The sequence below is a fragment of the Ceratosolen solmsi genome, unplaced genomic scaffold (genome assembly GCF_000503995.2).
Source record: "Ceratosolen solmsi marchali unplaced genomic scaffold, CerSol_1.0 scaffold10, whole genome shotgun sequence".
Classification (NCBI taxonomy): Eukaryota; Metazoa; Arthropoda; class Insecta; order Hymenoptera; family Agaonidae; genus Ceratosolen; species Ceratosolen solmsi.
Window position 1 is genome coordinate 15,701,800 of NW_011948412.1, and position 19,199 is coordinate 15,720,998.

The 19,199-nt window shown below is 23.4% G+C and overlaps 1 protein-coding gene across 1 annotated transcript in view; it reads left to right on the forward strand.

Annotated features, from left to right (window-relative positions):
* The first annotated feature begins 730 nt into the window (after nucleotides 1–730).
* LOC105365304 (uncharacterized) overlaps nucleotides 731–19,199 on the forward strand; it is a 47,180-nt gene continuing 28,711 nt past the window's right edge. Inside the window, exons 1-4 of the mRNA XM_011503432.1 lie at nucleotides 731–856; nucleotides 1,040–1,211; nucleotides 6,994–7,228; nucleotides 9,484–9,809. Of these exons, the coding sequence (XP_011501734.1) occupies nucleotides 731–856; nucleotides 1,040–1,211; nucleotides 6,994–7,228; nucleotides 9,484–9,809 (859 nt within the window). The remainder of the gene's footprint in view (nucleotides 857–1,039; nucleotides 1,212–6,993; nucleotides 7,229–9,483; nucleotides 9,810–19,199) is intronic.

Here is a 19,199-nt window from a genome sequence, read left to right on the forward strand (position 1 = left end):
ATTAATAATAAGCGCTTAGTTATAATTATTTATCGTTATTTATAGTTTTTAAATAAAAATGTATAAATAATTCTTACCAATTATTCTAAAAGGATTTAAAATTTATTTAGCATACATCCAAAATATTATTAATAACTATATATGGAAGCTGCTGATTACTTGTTTTTATCATACTATTGTCTAAAACGAATTATTAACTCAATTTCTATATATGAATTAAGTTCGAAGTTAAGTTTCCTTTGTTATTTAGACGGAACAAATATGCAGAAATAGCTGCTATTCACATTGTGAATGACGATGAATACAATAAATTCGAAAATCATCTTAAAGTCACCGGCCAACAACACGCTACAGTAGAGCATTGCCATACCAAGAACAATGATTTATCATTGTAAGCCGAATAACGCTTTCCAAGATCTATCGTCTTGAATTTGTAGTAGATTAGTAAACATATATATTAAGGTAATATCGTTGTACGAAAGCAGCGAGTAACAAAAAGCTTCCTGTTAAGATGGCCAATGGGATAGCGATTCTTACGATATTTACAAAAGTGTCATTGATCTGTCGAGCAATAAAAGCCTGGTGTAGTTATCGGTAGTTGGACATGACGCGAATCTCATCAAGTGAGCTGCGTACGGAAGTGCATGACGACTCGAGTGAGTACCTGCAACAGAGGAGAGTACTACAGAGGTAATGTGACGTGCTTGCACGTTGTTATATTATGACGGTAATGCCGTCGAGTTCCGATGTCGCGGACAAAGCGGTTTCGACGGAGGATGCATCCAGCGGGATGGAGGTGGCTCGCCTCGAGGCTGTACTCGCGGCCCTGGTGGAGACAAAAGTTGAAGCGATGAAGGCCTCTTCATCACTCGCTGCAATGACGAGACGCGCTGGCAGTGCCCCACCCAGTCCTAGGCGCCCGAGGCTCACCTCCTCCTCGACGCTCTCCTCTTCCCAGAATCACCATCAGCAACAATTTTATCAATGCCAGCACCACCACCAACAACCACAACAACAACAACAACAACAGCAACAACAGCAACAACAGCAACATCATCAGCACCAAAAACATAGGCATCATCATCACCATCGTCGTCTGCATTATCATGAGAAGAAGAGACGCCAGGGGCAGAAGCATCGACGCCATGGCTCAGCACCCTGCGGTGATTCCATCCACAGGACTATTGCACACCATCATAAGCAAGCACATGGTAAGTTAAAATTGAACATTCGGGTCTTTAGCGATACTTGTAACTCTATGGCTTTGCAACGATTCTTATCTCAATGTGCCTATAGTTTCTAGAAGCAAGTATGAATGACACTTTATGGTGATACATTCACTGTTTTCTCTTCATTATTGGATCATAATATTATTATTATATTTAATGGGAAAGACTAGTTTATTAATTTGAAAACTTGAAAATGACGTCATAATTACTACTATTCATGAAATTGTTGAACCTTCTATTATAATATTCACTCCACTGTGTCATACTTACATTTTAATCAGTAATTTATGTAGTAAAATCATTTTTTTTAATATAATAAACTAATTTATGAATTAAATATTAATAATTGTAATAATTTAGATCTCGTACTTTATGTAAAATTGAATATTATTTTCAATTTTTTACATTTACAATTTTATTTAACTTCAAATTTTAATTTAATATAAAACTTCAATTTTTAAACTATATTATTTATGTTACGCTATATTTTACTATATCAAATAAATTGTATATTAATAAATTTTTGCTGAAATTGCTGGATGTACTACTTTAAACAAAATACTAAAACGTTCTTGAATAAGATGAACTATATTGACTATAATATATTAACTCTCATTTTAAAACCTTCCGTTTCAAAAATATACAGTGATAATAATATAAATATACATTACTATTAGCTTAATAATTCAAATATATAATATGCATAGCACGTATATAAAAAAATATATATATAATATATTTTCAAGGTAAATATAATAAGGATAAAGAAAAAAAGTAGATAATTAAGTCAATATTATTTTATTTTAATAATATAGATTTTACACAAATTGATTAAATACGATTATAAATAATTATATTTTTAAACAATATTTAAATGTAGACGTATATGTATACTAATATATACGTATAAGTGAGTAATTTGTGATAGTTTTCAAAATATAATTCTTCAATATTTTTTGTTAATTCGGCACTTTATGCTTATTATTTTTATGATATAGAATAGATCATCGAAAATAATTTCAAATTGGAATATTTATTGTATTTATTTTCGTAATATGTTTTGTATTTTTATTATAAGAAATAGTTTACTTTAGATATAGAACTTAACAAAGAGTTGGATAGAACTGTAGCATTTCAGTCACGAAGTAGAAGAAGTCGAATTTAGTCAGGCTGAAAATAGTTGCTTAAAGTTACATCAAGGGACACTTTACTCGCAGGTGCTTACTCTTTTCTGTCTTATTTTATTTATAGAACAACTAAAGTTTGAAATTTAAAGATCATTATAATGTGTGTGCGTGTGTGTATTTATGTGTGTGCGATTTTTTAATTTAATCCGTCGGTGAAGATAAGTTTAAAAAAGCATTGATCCACATTGATTACATAAGAAATATAAACAGATTTTTATTTAGAAATTGTTTTATTACTTAATTATAATAAACGGTATTGTTTAGCAAAAAGTATAATCAATAATTATGATTAGGAGATATACATATAGAATTAACTATATAAAATGAGAAAAAATTTATTTAAAGTTAAAACTTTCAAAAATATTACGTATTTAATAGAATGAATATTTAATAGATTTACATACTTTTGCGCGCGCGCGCACACACACACACATCACATACACATTTTTAATTAACATAAGTATATTTACTCTGATACATTTTTATGATATAGCATATTTATTTGACTGTAATTAATGAAAACAAAGGGGCATACAGATGAAATGATTAATTCAACGTTGTGTACTATGCTATTACACTGCTATTTCCTTTTTTTCGATGACCTATATTACAGACTCGCATCATTAAGATATTTGAGATTTGTATTGTACAATTTATTAGACATTGAGTTACTTAAATGGAATGACCATTATTATTATAAATATAAATATATAATAAATATGAATAGAAATACAGAAAATTTAATTACTAAATTATGATTATGATTGTAAAGATACATACATTTATAAAATACTAGTGCTTTATAATGGAAGATATATTATAACGTAAATTTCATTACAAATGCTGAATAATAATAAATAATTAAAATATTATATATCATAAAAAAAGAAGGAATGTAATTAATATATTTGCATATAGTTGTCTTGTATCTATATATTAATATCAATGAACAAGCTCATTTTTTTGTATATATAAGGTATTTTTCAGGAATTGTATGTGTATATTCTATGAATTTTTATATATAATTTTTTTCTCTGAATTTTAACACATTATAAATAGTTAATGTAATATGTGTTTTATTTTATATGAACCTAAATATTGGTAAAGAGATTGTCTATCAAGAACAGAAAATATTGAATTAATAAATTATATGCTTGTGGATTTTCATCAAAGTGCATAATTTATGATTTTATTTGCATAAATTATGTTTCATAATAAATATTATTAATAAAAAAGTAACTTGTGATTATATAAATGAAATTGAATTGATATCATTTATGTGAATTTATATAGACGTAGTTTAACTTTGGCATTGTATTAATATAATAATTATTAGATTCTTTTCTCAGTAAGTAATGGAAAGGTCGATAAAACTGAGAAATACCCGCTTAAAAAAGTAACATTTTTATTAATCGAGTTTAAATAAATTTTCCAAAATCTTTAATAGAAAACATATATATCTATATAAATATATAAATATATCTTTGTAAAGATATATACAATTTAATGTGATAAAATTATAGCAGCGAAGTAATATAAATTGTGTATATTTAGTTTATAAAAAGAATAAAAATATTCAAATAATAATGACAAAATTATTCCAGATATATAGTCAATAAATGAATTTTCTATAATTAAATTTTATTAAATATTTTTCTACCTCTAATAAATCATTCATTTTTTTTAGTAGTTTTTGCAAATCTATGAAATTAATTTCTATGAATCAAATAAAATATCTAATGTACGTCTATTTTTATGAATGGAACATTTTTATGGTATAAAAATTCATTAATAATAATAATGCTTTTTACGTACTACTTTTTATATAATTTTTTATCATTTAAATTTTTTTTAATTTTTACATGTAAAATACAATTAAAGTTGCCTCGAAATCGAAGAAAATTTTTATAATGTGAATTTTGAAATCATTAATCATATATATTGATTATATACGATTGATATATAATTGATATATATATATATATATATATATATATATATATACAATGCTTCTAAATTCACATAGTGTGGTTTTAATGCCAAGAAAAATAGTTATTAGTATTTCAATTTATTTTTCAATCTCAGAATAATTTATCGCTCTCTTTAATGGTCTCCCGTTGATAAAATACTTTCAGTATTGTTATTCGGACAGATATTATAATTAATCATATTAATGTGAAAAACTGCTGTCAATTAAATTGACACATTTCATTTATTGACAAAATACATAAAACATATTCTCGTAGCAAAATCTTATCATCGCTTTATTTTAAGCAACAATATTATATTGTTTTGATAGAGATTTGTATGGCAATCGCAATCAGTAAACAAATTACTAAATTATTATGAGATTGATTTGAAAATTTTTAGTATATTTAAGACTAAATAAAATTCTGTTTTGATTTTTTATTTATCATTTATCACCAATATATAAATAATCAGTGATCAGCGCGCTCGTAATACAGTCAATAATCTTGATATAGACAAATTGCATACTATGTCAAGCACTTTTATCTTCTAATGTATAAGTGTTGTTGAGTTTAGATTTAGAACTATAATCACAAAGTGGCCTTACAAACGAGTACACGAAAGGGATGTTGTGCACTACAATGATCTGCTAAATTTCCGAGAATAAAATAGATTGCGGCGCTGGCTTGATTTATATTTCTAACCTGATTTCATTATTTATCTTTAAATTGATATTGTAAATTTGCTTCAGAAGGCATTTGAGATGTACTGTATACTTTGTAATTAAGATACGGACTCTGTGCATCAGTAATGATGTTTGTACTATTTAAATATTAAATCTCCTTATCGTAAATGTACGGAAATGAGATCTTAATTATCCACATTTGTATGTAAATAATTTTGATTGAAAAACCCTGATTATAGTGCTAAACTCATTTATATCGTTGAAAAAATTTAACAGAAATAGTAAACAATTTTAATTATAGGTTTTTAATATTTATTAGGCAAATTAATTTATTTAATTCATACAATAAATTACTTATTTCATTCATTTAAATATCATCTTAATTATCGTAATTTATTAAGCAGTTTAATATAGCATTTCATGTATATATAAACATTTCAATTATTTAGTGTACATAATTGAAAGATCTCTATTTATAAATAGCTTTCTATAATACAGAAATATATTAAAAAAATCTCTTTATTCATTTCAACTTTGGATCGTTCAATTTAAATAAATATTTATATTTAATGTATTTTAAATATTTTTACAGTTATAATAAAAGTGTTACATATGAAATTACAAAATATACTTCTAATAATTTGACTTCAATTCCTGTATTTTATTATATTAGATTGTAAATTTAAATTTTTTTATTAAAATTTTCCATACCATAACCGATATCCGCATTTTGATAGAATCAAGGAAATAAAATAACAAGAGCCATAGTGATTAGAAAATGAGATAAATCCATGATTTTTACTTTTTAAATAGCTGTTTACTATAAAAAATTAATTTAAAAGTCCTTTAAATAGCTTAAAAGTAATGTTATTAAAATTTTTCATCTATTTATAGTACTATGTAAAACAATTATAATATTTACGTATTTTGTGTGGAAATAAAAAGTAAATAAGAATAGATAAGAACATAAAGAGGTAGAAATGATCTTTATCTCTGTGAAATAATGATATATAATCTAATATATTACAACAATGTGTTTCCTGTTATACCATCCATTCTTTAATTTGAAAAACAATTTCAACCATATTTTTATACATTTTATTTATTGCTTTTTTAAAATAACAAGAATTCATTCAAAACTTTTAGCTAAACGTGCAATTATTTATTCAAAAATTAACTATAAAAATTATTTGTAAGTAAGAATTTTTAGCATATAAAGTCATAATATATATATAGTTCCTGCTTATATATCAATTATCTTCATTTTTTCGTTTTTAATAGATTCATTGCTTATGTTTGAAGGGAAATTTTCTACTTTTTTTTTGGAAATATTGATAAATTACTAAATAAATAAATTGCAATTGAAAAGAATAAATGGTACTATGTGGAAACTGACATAATTTGATTTTAACTTAATACTCGGTATTAATCAGATCATTATGGTAACAATTAATGAAAAAATATATAAAAAACCGTATCTAATATGTATAAATTCTTATTTTATGATGACATTTTATTATATTATTATTCATTATATTATATTTTATTAAATATATATGAAATAAATTTAAATATGTAATTCTTTAACTTATATATAAAATATTCAATTTTCATTATAAATCTATAATTAATGAGCTTTATATTAGATCGTTATTATATTATTATATTATATATTATATTATATTATCTACAATCAGATCGTTTTTAGATGAAAAATCTAATTTCTTAGCGATTAACTAGGTAGCATAAATAAATTTTGCAAATGAATAATTCAAGCAAAAAATAATTATTTTGTTTTATATTAAAGTAAAAGTACAACCTAATTCAATTATTAAAAATTAATATAATAACATATTTATCATAGCGTATATATATACATAATATTTTATATTATTATAAAATTGCACCATTATCATTTTATCAGGCAAAGGCCGTCAAAAGTCTGTGGATATTCCATGCGATGGGCAAAAGCATTGGAGACACTCTCGAAACTCTCATGTGCTATCTCCAGTTATAGATCCCAGATTCGAACTTCTAGGCATCGATGCTGAACATGATCACGCGCTTATGAATTTCGAAAGGACAAGAAAAGCACTGAGCGACGAATATCAAAAGCTGCACCAAAGTGCCTGCTATATTTCTCATAGCACCGCTCATTTGTAAGAATTTTCGCTTAACTTTTATTTCTGAGTGCATTAGGTTTAGTCGTATGTTCAAGTTCACTATAGTATCGAAGAAGTTTTATAATTCTGAGAATACGAATCAAGCATATTTACTTAATTATTCTATTTATTAATTAATATATTAACTTATTAATTTATTAATATTAATTTATTTTATTTTAATAAACTTAATCTATCGTATAAAATGTATCATTTTTAAAAAAAACCAATGCAAGCCTATTTAATATTGAATGTATCGTATGTTTATATATACAAAAAAGGTTTATTAAAAAAATGTACTTAAGGAAAACGGTAAGTTGAATTTTGCCAGATATTCTACAAGTATATTCTTTTGATTGGTTAATAGAATAAGAATATTATAATCGCACAATCGCAATATAATTTAAACGCAAATAATGCTTAATATAAACTAATAGAAGTATTTAATAATTAATAAAGCAGCTTATTCGTTCATTAGCTATTTATATTTTATTAAAATATATTGAAACTTTGAGGATATGTTTGATTTATTTATTAATTTTTGAGTTTCATTAAAACACTCTATAAATTAAATATCTCTTTTTAGAATGTAATGTTTGTTAAAAAATAAAAAATTACAGATAAATTATACAGATTTTATTACTCTAGTAATGTATATAATTTAGTTTAATCTAATAAAGATCTAAAATTTAAATAAAAAAGATTTCATTGACAATTATTTTGTAATGGTTTAGTATTTTATAATAACTATAAATATATCAAATTACTTATGTAAGCAAATTTTAAAAATATACTTAGTCGTATTTTTTAATGGAAATTATTATTTCCTTAGATATACTTTAAATAGTAAATATAATTTAGTTTTCAAAACTATCATATTTTATGTCATTGATATAAATACTTGAAATATACATACTATAGATCAATGTTATTTATATTAATTAAGAATATATGTATCAATATATATTTAAGCATCTAATTAATATATGTTTAAAATCATTAACATGAAAATTCTATTCTTATTTGTATCAATAATTAATTACAGTGACTATACTTATTACTGAAAAAAGTATTATAATTTATAAGAAATAATATAATATAACTCAAAATCAATAATAAAAATTTTTTAAGCTTGCATTTATAAAATTCAGATTATTTAAATCTATAATTCCTAAGCTATTGTCAGATCGTTTTTAGACCAAAAATCTAATTTCTTAGCGATTTACAAACAAAATTTGTAAGTGAATAATCCAAGCAAAAAATCATTATTTTGTTTTAAATTATTTAAATATATTCAGTAAATAAATAATTGGATCATATTTTTAAAGAAAATTCTATCATAATAATTACTTACATTTTTGTCAAAATATTTTCTTGTTATATTGATGTACAATATAGTTAAATTACTTTGTGATTTATTATGTTGCTAAGTAATTCCAAATTGAAAATTTTAAATAAATATTTTAGAAATAAATGGAATATAATTTTTTAAATTTTAAATTAACACTTTAGAAATTGAATAAATGACTATAATAATATTCAATTAAGGTATTGAATTTTATAAAATAAAATTTAATTAAGGAGTGTAAGTATAAGCTGAAAGTAAATATAAATTGTAATTTTCTCAAAAAATATAATATGATTTATAATTTTTTCTAATACTGATCTACAGAATGATTCGATGTATTTATAATGTATTCATACAAAAATTTTTGGTTTATTTTGGCTTTAAATTTCGAAAGATAAATTCAACCTAAAAAATATATTAAAGTACGAAATATTAAACCAAAATTATTGACAAATGATTTTTTCTGTGATATTATTTTAATTATAAATTTTATTAGTTATAAAATTAAAATTTTTAACAAGCACTTTTATAATTAAATACTTATTCAATTAAAAATGTTGTAAGCATTATTGATTATATTAATATTAATTTACATATATTGTTTAGATTTACAGTGATATACCAATCATTTTATTTTAAAAGATATTACTATATAATATAATATAAATATATATAATAGCACAAATTATATCTTTATTTAATTCTAATAATATTTAAATATAATTTTTGCGCATTGTATTCTTTGAATTAAAATATGTATTTGAGTAAGAGAATAAGAAATGCACAAAGAACTGAATTAAAAAGAATATCGATCTTTACATGCAATTTGTCTTGGCGTTTACTTTATAATCGATAAGCTTCCCCTATACTGTTATACCCATTGCCATTATTTTTTAATGGACAGAAAAAGTCATTACGACGAAGATGACTATCTGACGTTCAACTTTGCCGATATGCCCGGTGATGAGGATACCTTTAACAGTCCGCCAGCAGCTGATAGTCACGTCGGCAATTCCAGACTCAATTCTCACGAACGCTTTCACCGTCCTCGTAGAAAGCGCAAGCGGCCTAAATTAGAAAAGAGCCTCGTGGATGTCGAAGGCCTAGAGGTCGACGACTTACCGCCCAGGGCACGCTGGACCATCGTCGCTACGGCCTGCCTCCTTCTGGCCATGTCGTTGCTTCTTGTCGGAGTTACGCTGCGTATGGCACCCATCATAGATGAAATGGGTGAGTCCTTATTATCCTCAATTCAATTCTTTCCACATATTTATGAATATTCTTAAAGGATTCGAGCTGACTTTCTATAAGGCTTACTTATGGCTATCGACCAAGATGTAATGTCTTTGAGCCGAAGCGTAATGTAGCCAAATTTGAAATTTGATTCACTTTTAAAGGAATTTTGAAATGGATATACTTTTAATTTTTGAAAAATCACATAGAAAGCATATCGTTTTTATATTTAGAGTTTAATGTTTATACAACTGATAATAGTCGGTATTAACCATATTATTACAATATTAACAATTTAATGATTATTAGTTGCATTTATTTGCAATAAAAATATAATTATTATACTTTGTATTATTTTACCAAATGCTTTATTCAAAAGGGAATGATTGCTTTAGGCTGTGGTATTCATCGCATTGGTATTCATCGAATTGGTATCATACATTAATTTTATACATAATAGAAATATAAATTACAAACAATCCATATTATACTCCCCCCCCCCCTTTAAAAAATCTATTTATGAAACATAAAATTATGCTGCATTGTATTTATATTATTAATAGAATACTTAACAAATAGAATAATAGAATACAGAAATTAATTTGTAACGGTGCCATTTAAGGTATCTTACTTTTAAGATTTTTCAGAATTTATCTCATATAGAATATAAATGTATAAACCTTTTATTTATACATCAATTATCTTAAATTAGAATTTTAATTAGAATTTATATAGTCATATATTTATAGAACATAAAAATTATATATTACATATAATCATACACCTTCTATGTAAATGTAAAATAAATTTACTTTTTAGCATTATATATTATTACAAATAAGAGGACTGAATATTGAAAAATAACTTTATTACATGTTTGTATATATATATATATATATATATATATATATATTTTTATTATTTTATTTTTATTTTATATATTTATATATATATATATATATATATAAATAATGTATAATGATTTAATATAATAATATGTAAATTATAACATATATAGCGCATATAAAATACATATTCACTCATCTTAGCAATTTAATAAGTAATATTGTTTATTCCGTATCTTATATTCAATTTTTAAATAACTTTTGTGTATTCAAATTCTTGTTAATTCTATAAATATTTTGTAATAAAATAAATATCATATCGATCAAAATTATTGATTTGAATTTATATACATATGCGTTTATAAAATTGTATGTTTAATACAGCAAAATAATATTATATAGCATGTTTGTTTTGTGTAAAATTTATATTTAGGATCACATTCAGATACTTTAGCTATTAACTAAAGTCATTGTTATGATTAACAAAAAAATTGTGAATTCTAAAAATGTCATATTCAAAACTTTTTGTTCATAAAAGCAGTTTTGAAATAGTTTGTATACATAATGATATTAAGTTTTAAAAAATATTACGTTTAAACAGCATTAGGTTTTAAAGAATATTAAAAAACAATTTCTTTTCAGCTTTTTCTAAATTCTTAAAGAGTTATTCTATAATAGCAGTACGAAATTTATCAATATATCTATACTTATATATATACTTCAACACGAGTACAGCTATAAATAAGATTTTTTAAATCTTGATTCTAATTGTCTCTAATAGTTCCAAAATGTCTCAATAAAAAATAAAATAATTAACCAAATTGTATTTAATTGTTTACATATTATTTTATTATTTTTTTTATAATATTATTTTATTATATTGTCAATGTTGATAGAACTTTCAATCGGCTGCACAAAATATTATTAATTATAATATTTATGCAGCCATAATTATTAATTCATAAATGCCAGTAATTATTTTTTTTTTTCAAAATTGGACATGTTCAAAAATATAAATTTAATTAATAATTATATTGGAAATGATTATACTTTGTATTATGTCCCCTAGTCGATTCTAAATAAGTTTAAGCTGAAAAATAGTTATTCAATTAATTTAATTGGAAAATGTATTATTGAAATATGCTTTTAATTTTAAAATATTACTTACAGAATTGATGTATCAATCATTAAAAATTTTATTAAATTAAATATTTTAATTTCTTCGATACTTAAATTTTATAAATAATAGATAATTTTTATTTATAATATTTTTGTTGGTTTATTATCTATATAATTAAAAATTTGAAAATTATATTTTCAATATCAATAATTCATTAGTCATTTTTTTTTAAGTAAAATTTGATAAACTAAATATTTATGTTGTACTTATAATTATTAATAATTAATTATAATATTAATTATTGAATTGCATATAATTTTAAACTTTGTAAAACATTTATTCTATTTAATTTATTCATTTTAATTCAATCATTTATAAGGTGAATACAAAAATTATAAAACTAAAATTTAGATATATAAGAATATTAACAAACAAATAATGCTTTTAACTAAATTCTATCTTTTAGAATTTGGAAGCTAATGAGCTTCTTAAATCAAACAGCGTTTTAAAAATAATACAATGCGTATTATTTCTTTTTTTTATGAAATTATATTATTTAACTAAAAATAAAGTAAACTTAACTTAATCTATGTACTAATTTTATTTGTAACGTTTGATATATTTATTTTGAATGATATTTTAATTGACGAATTTTAATATATTACAATGTAAAGAAATCTTATAATATAAAATAATTTTTATATTTCTTGTTTTTAACCTAAAATGGTAAAATGGTTCTATCATAACAATATTCTTTTCAGATTTATTACGAAATTTCATTGTATTTTAAAATAGTATTGTAGCTTTTTTGAACATAATTCTCTATCAGGATTTACAATTGCCTATCTCATATTAAAAAAAGATTAGTATATATTCAAACTTTTCTCTTAACGCTTTTAAATTTGCATACGTTAATACGTAGATGAATTGCTATTCAATTACAAAAATAAATCAAATTATATGTCTTGAATTTTGAAAATGTTGCATAACAAATTATATAAAAAGTTGAAATCCATCATATGCATAAAGCGCTTATTATTTAATGATAATTTACATATATTAATCAATATATTACCAAATCATAAATTATTATAACTATTCAATTATGACAAGTCCCTAGTCAATACAATATCAAACATCATGCGAACTTGTGGAAATGAAAACTAATAGTTTATAATTAATAGAGATACATTATTCGTATTTTCCACATGACTTTTATAAATTATATATGATTTATATTTTAGCGTAACGAACGTTTGAAATAAGTTTTTAAATTTTTGAATTTTCATAAATTTAATATAATAGTGTAATATTTTTTAATATTTAAGTATAATATTAAGTAAAACAGGAAAGTAGTATTTAATTTGTGAAGATTTTTTATCTCATTGTATAATTATTATTCATCATCTACATATTAAAGAAATTCATATTATATATAATATTTCATCAAATTTTTGCTCAAATATTTTAAAATTTTAATTATTTTACAAACAAAAGTTTTTTAAATAAATTATTATGCTACATTTCCTAGCGTATAAAATAACTTGGAAACACTGATATCAGTAATAAACTTAACTAATTATAAATTATATTTAAAGTTCTATTTAAACATTTCTGAATTGACGTAGTATTATTGACGATTATAGTTATTAATTTTGAACTTACTGTTTATATTATACTTGTTATAAACAACTTAAATATTAATAATTAATCAAATTAATGATTTCAGCATAATATTACTTTTTTTTACATTTACATAATTTTTTTATTACAGTTTACTTATATTACGAATATTACCTATCTTCAAGGATTATTGAGATTATTGCTTTAATAATCTATATACTTTTATATTTTCGCATAAATAGATATTAATCAACATTATATTGAACTTGAAGGAAATTGAATTTAAAATTAAATATGTTAAAATGATTTCTGATAAGAAATAAAACATTTCTTGAAAAATTTAAACAATGGTTACTAGTAATCTATAATATTTTTAATAATTTCAAAATTTTTTATAAAACAGTGCCCGCAATTACTACGTTAGAATATAATATTCATAATAAAATATAGCTTGAAATCATGCTTATTTAATCATAGAATTTTTTAAGAAAGTAAATAATAATTAATTTTAAACAAATCAGCAATTAAAAGAATATTTTTATTTTTATTTAATTGTTTAATAATATTTTCAACTATTGTTACCTATGTAAAGAGAGATGGAGGAAAAGAGAGAGAGAGAGAGAGAGAGATTGAGAGAGAGAGAGAGAGAGAGAGAGAGAGAGAGAGAGAAATAGTTATTATTTATTTTGTTTTAATTGCAGTTATTGTTATACTTTTGACTAATAGTGACTAAAAATGTTGCATTATTAGATAACTATGTAATTATCAAAATAAAAATCTATAAATCTAAAAATATATAATTTAAATATATTGCTTTCTATTCAAATAAAATTAAAAAATTTATTAAAAAATAATTTCTGTGTTTGAAAGTGTATGAACATAAGTGGTTAAATTTGACTCTATGAGGAATAAGGATTTGTTTTGCGAATGTTTTTGTAAACAAATCTGGTTAGTATAAGTAATTTCGATCAATAATTCAGATATAGACGATGACGAAGTTTGTTTATTTCAGGCCCATTCTCAAAAACTAGAAAAGATTAATTCTATAACAGAACTTTTTCCTTCGTACTATTGATTTTCGTCACCACGGACTCGACGAGTACTCGACTTTTTTTTCGAGTCGCGAGAGAAAGCTAAGATTCTTTAAAGCTTCCCTTGTTTCTTTCCTTCGTTCTCGTATTAAAGTCTTAGGCTAGATTTCTTTCATACGTTCCTTCTTATCGGTATAATATTGATTTTAATAGTATTTCAAAGACAAAATGACAAAGAGTCGGACGAGCTTGTGTTCAAATGATGTATAACGTAATAGAAAAAGGAGAACATCCCTCTTCTGGCATTGCCTTGTACTTCATATAGCTCGAGCTAATTAGGTTGTCTCAAACTCAATAGTACTATTCTGCGTTCTCATTATCAGTTTTACCTGCAATATCACGAACATTTATACGTAAATTACATTTCCATTGCTTATATATGCGCGCACTCGACTAAGAACGTAGACTCAGACTCTAAGCAACAATCAAGCTCGCCTATCAATATGTCGAGTCCACATAATCATGGATTCCAGATTCAGAGTGACAAAATCATGCACGTATAGATGTGCATACTCGTGCGCGCTTGTCTATAGGCAGCAATGAAAAGAAGACAAGTGTCGAGGAGGAGCGTGAATATATACGTATTTAGAGCAGAGCGAGAAAGCGCTAGGAAAATGGGAGAGAGTGAGAGGTCGAGGGCGCTCCATGTCTCTAAATTAAAGGCGCACGTCTGCGCGGGCTTCCAGTCAGCCGGTGGGTTTCCACGAGGAAGCACATACACGGGTCGCGACAAATCGGGCAGGGCACTCTTCCGTGCGACCCGAAATAGCCGCAGAGTGCTTAAGGAAAGCGCACGCGCTCGTCTTGTCGGCGCATCATTACGCCGGGAACTTATCGAGATCTTTCGCAAGGCCTTAATCGAAGTATTACTTCCCACGGTACAGCATTTACTAGGACAATTCGATCGTGACGCAAAGTATTGTGAATTTGTTTGCTTGAATGGGTCGTTAGATTAGTTATGATTCCGGTTGCAAAGTGCTTTAAATGATTCGGGGGCATGCCACCAGTTGGCCACTACCTCGCTTTCAATAAGTATATTGTGTAAAATATCGGTACCAAGAGTAACTTGTTGATTTATTTCCGTTATAAACATGAAATTAATTTAAAATATTGTCGAGTTAAAGTGGTGCAGCTTCCGTGAAAAAGTAATCGATCATTATCGATTAACGGAGAAAGATTAGCGGGTGAAACATAGAAGTCAACGTTTTAGATTTCAATTTATCATTTTTTACATAAATTTTGCTTCTTCTCCCTGAATTTTAAAATAACTCGAAAAGTAAATAGATAGCATTATATAGCCAATTGTGTTCTAAAAATACTAAAAATAAATCTTCATATTGCTTCGATATAAAATAATAACTATAAATCTGAATTAAATATTAAATGATTTCTAAATTTATATACATATATTGGAAAATAAACAACATAATAGAATGAAATAGTTTGTTAAAAAATTAATAATTTCTCGAATTAATAAATGATACTTTAATAATTTTATATAATAATAATATAGATTAAAATATATTCCGTACGAGAATTAATTTATCGTATTGTCCTTCTTATTTAAGAAATATCTATATTAAGAATTATAATAATAAGTTAAATAAATAAACTGAAACAATTTTTCTGATTTTTATTACTAATTTTTCTATACACTTTAAACTTTATAGATATTACATCTTTATTGGAAGAAATTTCGTATATATTTACTATTAACATTATTATTATAAGCTGTAAAGTCTTCAGACGTAGAATTAAATATTTAAGCCTCTTACAATTTTACTAATTAACTATCATGCATTTACATTTTCTTTCTTTATGTTGTTTATTCTATAAATTAGAAGTATACACTTCAACACGCACGTGCGGGCAGACACGTACACGCTTATGGATATGGACAGGCACATATGTTCAATTGACAATTTTACTGGAATTGTCTTCTGCTGAGCTTCAATAGATTTTTAATTATATTGAGACATGAAAATATAATATAATAGTCTATATATTATATTTATTAATATAAAAAAATATTACGTATTGTAATCTTTCAATAGTATACGAATACTATTTAAAATTTTTTATTATTAATAAATGATGACTACCAAATAACTAATAATAATATTCATAAATAATAAATAAAACTTTATTATCTAAATATTATATATATATATATATATATATATATATATATATAATTTAAAGTATCTACAAAATAATAAATTATGAACCTGAATACTTACAATTATTTTATAACAACAATTATTTTAATTAAATTAAATAAAAGTTTATATTACATATATTATATGATTTAAAGAAAGAAAATACAAATTATATAATTGAATTATATTTCAATTGGAATACTATTAACAAATTACTTAAATTTTCATACATACGATTAATTAAAAAAAATTAAAAACAATGTATTCTTTACAAAGAAAAATATTAATACTTTAAATCATGTACATTCAATTATATATTTTTATTGTCCATAAATTATTTTCAATAACTTTATGATGCGTTATGGAACGTTTTCAATAATATATAAATTGGCTATAAAATTTACAAAATATTGTTATTACGTTTAAATAAAAAATTATAGATAATGTTTTAGACAATTTATTCATATCGTAATTATTTATCAATTTACATTATTATTATGAAAATAATGAAAAATGGAAATTGACAATCATTGAACCTAACAATTTTATAAAAATTTTCAATGGAATTTTGTTAATTATAGCAGCCAATGCCTAAATTAATAAATGTTCATGATCATAGTATTATCATATTTAAGGATCTTATTAAAGGAATATTAAATAAATAAGATACTATTGATTAGTTTCATAATTAAAATTCAATTTTAAGTACTTGAAAGTATTTACTTGCTATTACTCTATCTTTTTTTGTAATCTTTGGAAGTATTTTAACTATGATCAAATCATGAAATATATATTTTCAGATCTATTCTTACATAGCATTCTTATAGTTTTAAAAATTATATATATTTTCGTCGGCGAAAAAATATTTTTTTTATAATATTTGAAGAATTAAAAATAATGATAGATAACAAAACAATAAATATTTATCTTATAATATGTATTTACTAATCTTAAATTTTAGTAAATTTAAGTTTATCATAGTATTTTTATTTCTCTTTTATTCTTGGCAGATGCATCTATTGACATTTTTTATCATCCTTCTTACAAAATCTCTTTAAGCACGCGAGGAACTTGACCTTCTTTGTAATGGTAGATATTTGTGCTTTTATTTTAAATTTTTTGTTGTTTTGGAAGTAGGAAACTTAATAGTTTAGTTATATCTAATTAATAGTAATTATATAATGCTACATTTAGTATTACTTTTACTGTTTTGTCATTATTAACATGAACCACCAGAGAATTATGAATAGAGGATACTAAGATTGATTGTAGGCACGTGTTAAGGTTATTTAGTTGATTGGTAATTGGAATAAAAATAATAAACTATTATTGTTTATATTAAATTTAATATGGTAAATTATAGGAAAAGAATGTAATAAATTAGTTCATATATTTAGCAAGTTCAAATATTTAGCAAAAGGCATATAAATAATATAAATAGTGAATTAAGAAAAGTATCGAAAGCACACATAATTTTAATGAAACTAAAAAGATGTATAATTTCATTATTGAAATAGCATTTAATCAGATTAAATCTATTATTAATAAATTTAAATAAAATCAAGGGATTTATTAATTGTAACACAGAGTATTCATTTTCTAACTAAAGTTTCAAACAATAGAAAATATATTTTTTAATTATAATATGCGTTTAATGATATTTAATCAGTTTAAATGATTATTGTGTAAATACTGAAGAACCTCTTGAAAATAAATGACTACTAATGTTATAGAAATAGAATATTATAATAAGTTACTTAAACTTACTTTACAAAGATTCTTTTAAATACTCATAATACTGTATCTTGTGCAAACTTAATTTAATCTAAATAAAAAAATTAATGTAAATGAATGGATACAAATTTAACAGTGATTAATATAAGTTCCGTTCATTTCTTCTTCAATTTTATTTTATAATGTAGGGAAGAATTGCGTAGAGCAGAATTCAAATTGGTTTTTTTTAGATAATAATAATATTTTGCAAATCCGTTTTGTCATTAAATCAAAACTTAGAATTAGACAGCATTCAATATACTATCAAATTATAATTAACAAATTAATTTATTTTTAGAAATTATGTACGGATCAATAGTGTCTTAATATCATTATGATAAATAATTTTTGCAAATTTTATTAAATGTACATAATTTCATAGTCGCTTAAATTTGTTGTAAGTAATAGTTCTATTCTTCTAAATTGGATGAATTGAAGAGTAATTAAATATTGTTAATTACGTCGTTAATGTACATAATAGATTGCACAAGCAGATAGAAAAGAATGAAAGTATAACAGAGCAGGAAATATAGACGTGGCATGCAAACTTAGACTTTACCTCAAACTTTATTTTTTGTTTGGCCCAAAAAGATAGTATAGATATAGAAAGCTTATAGTACGAAAAGCTTGCACTGAATCTATTCTAAACAGTAGTTCTCTAGTGTTATATTTTCAACTTATATTTTTTGTTGAATATAAAGTATGTAAATATAAAATATTTCTTAATATTAAAGGTAGAAAAAATTAATCTATACACTTTTAATTTTCTGTACTTT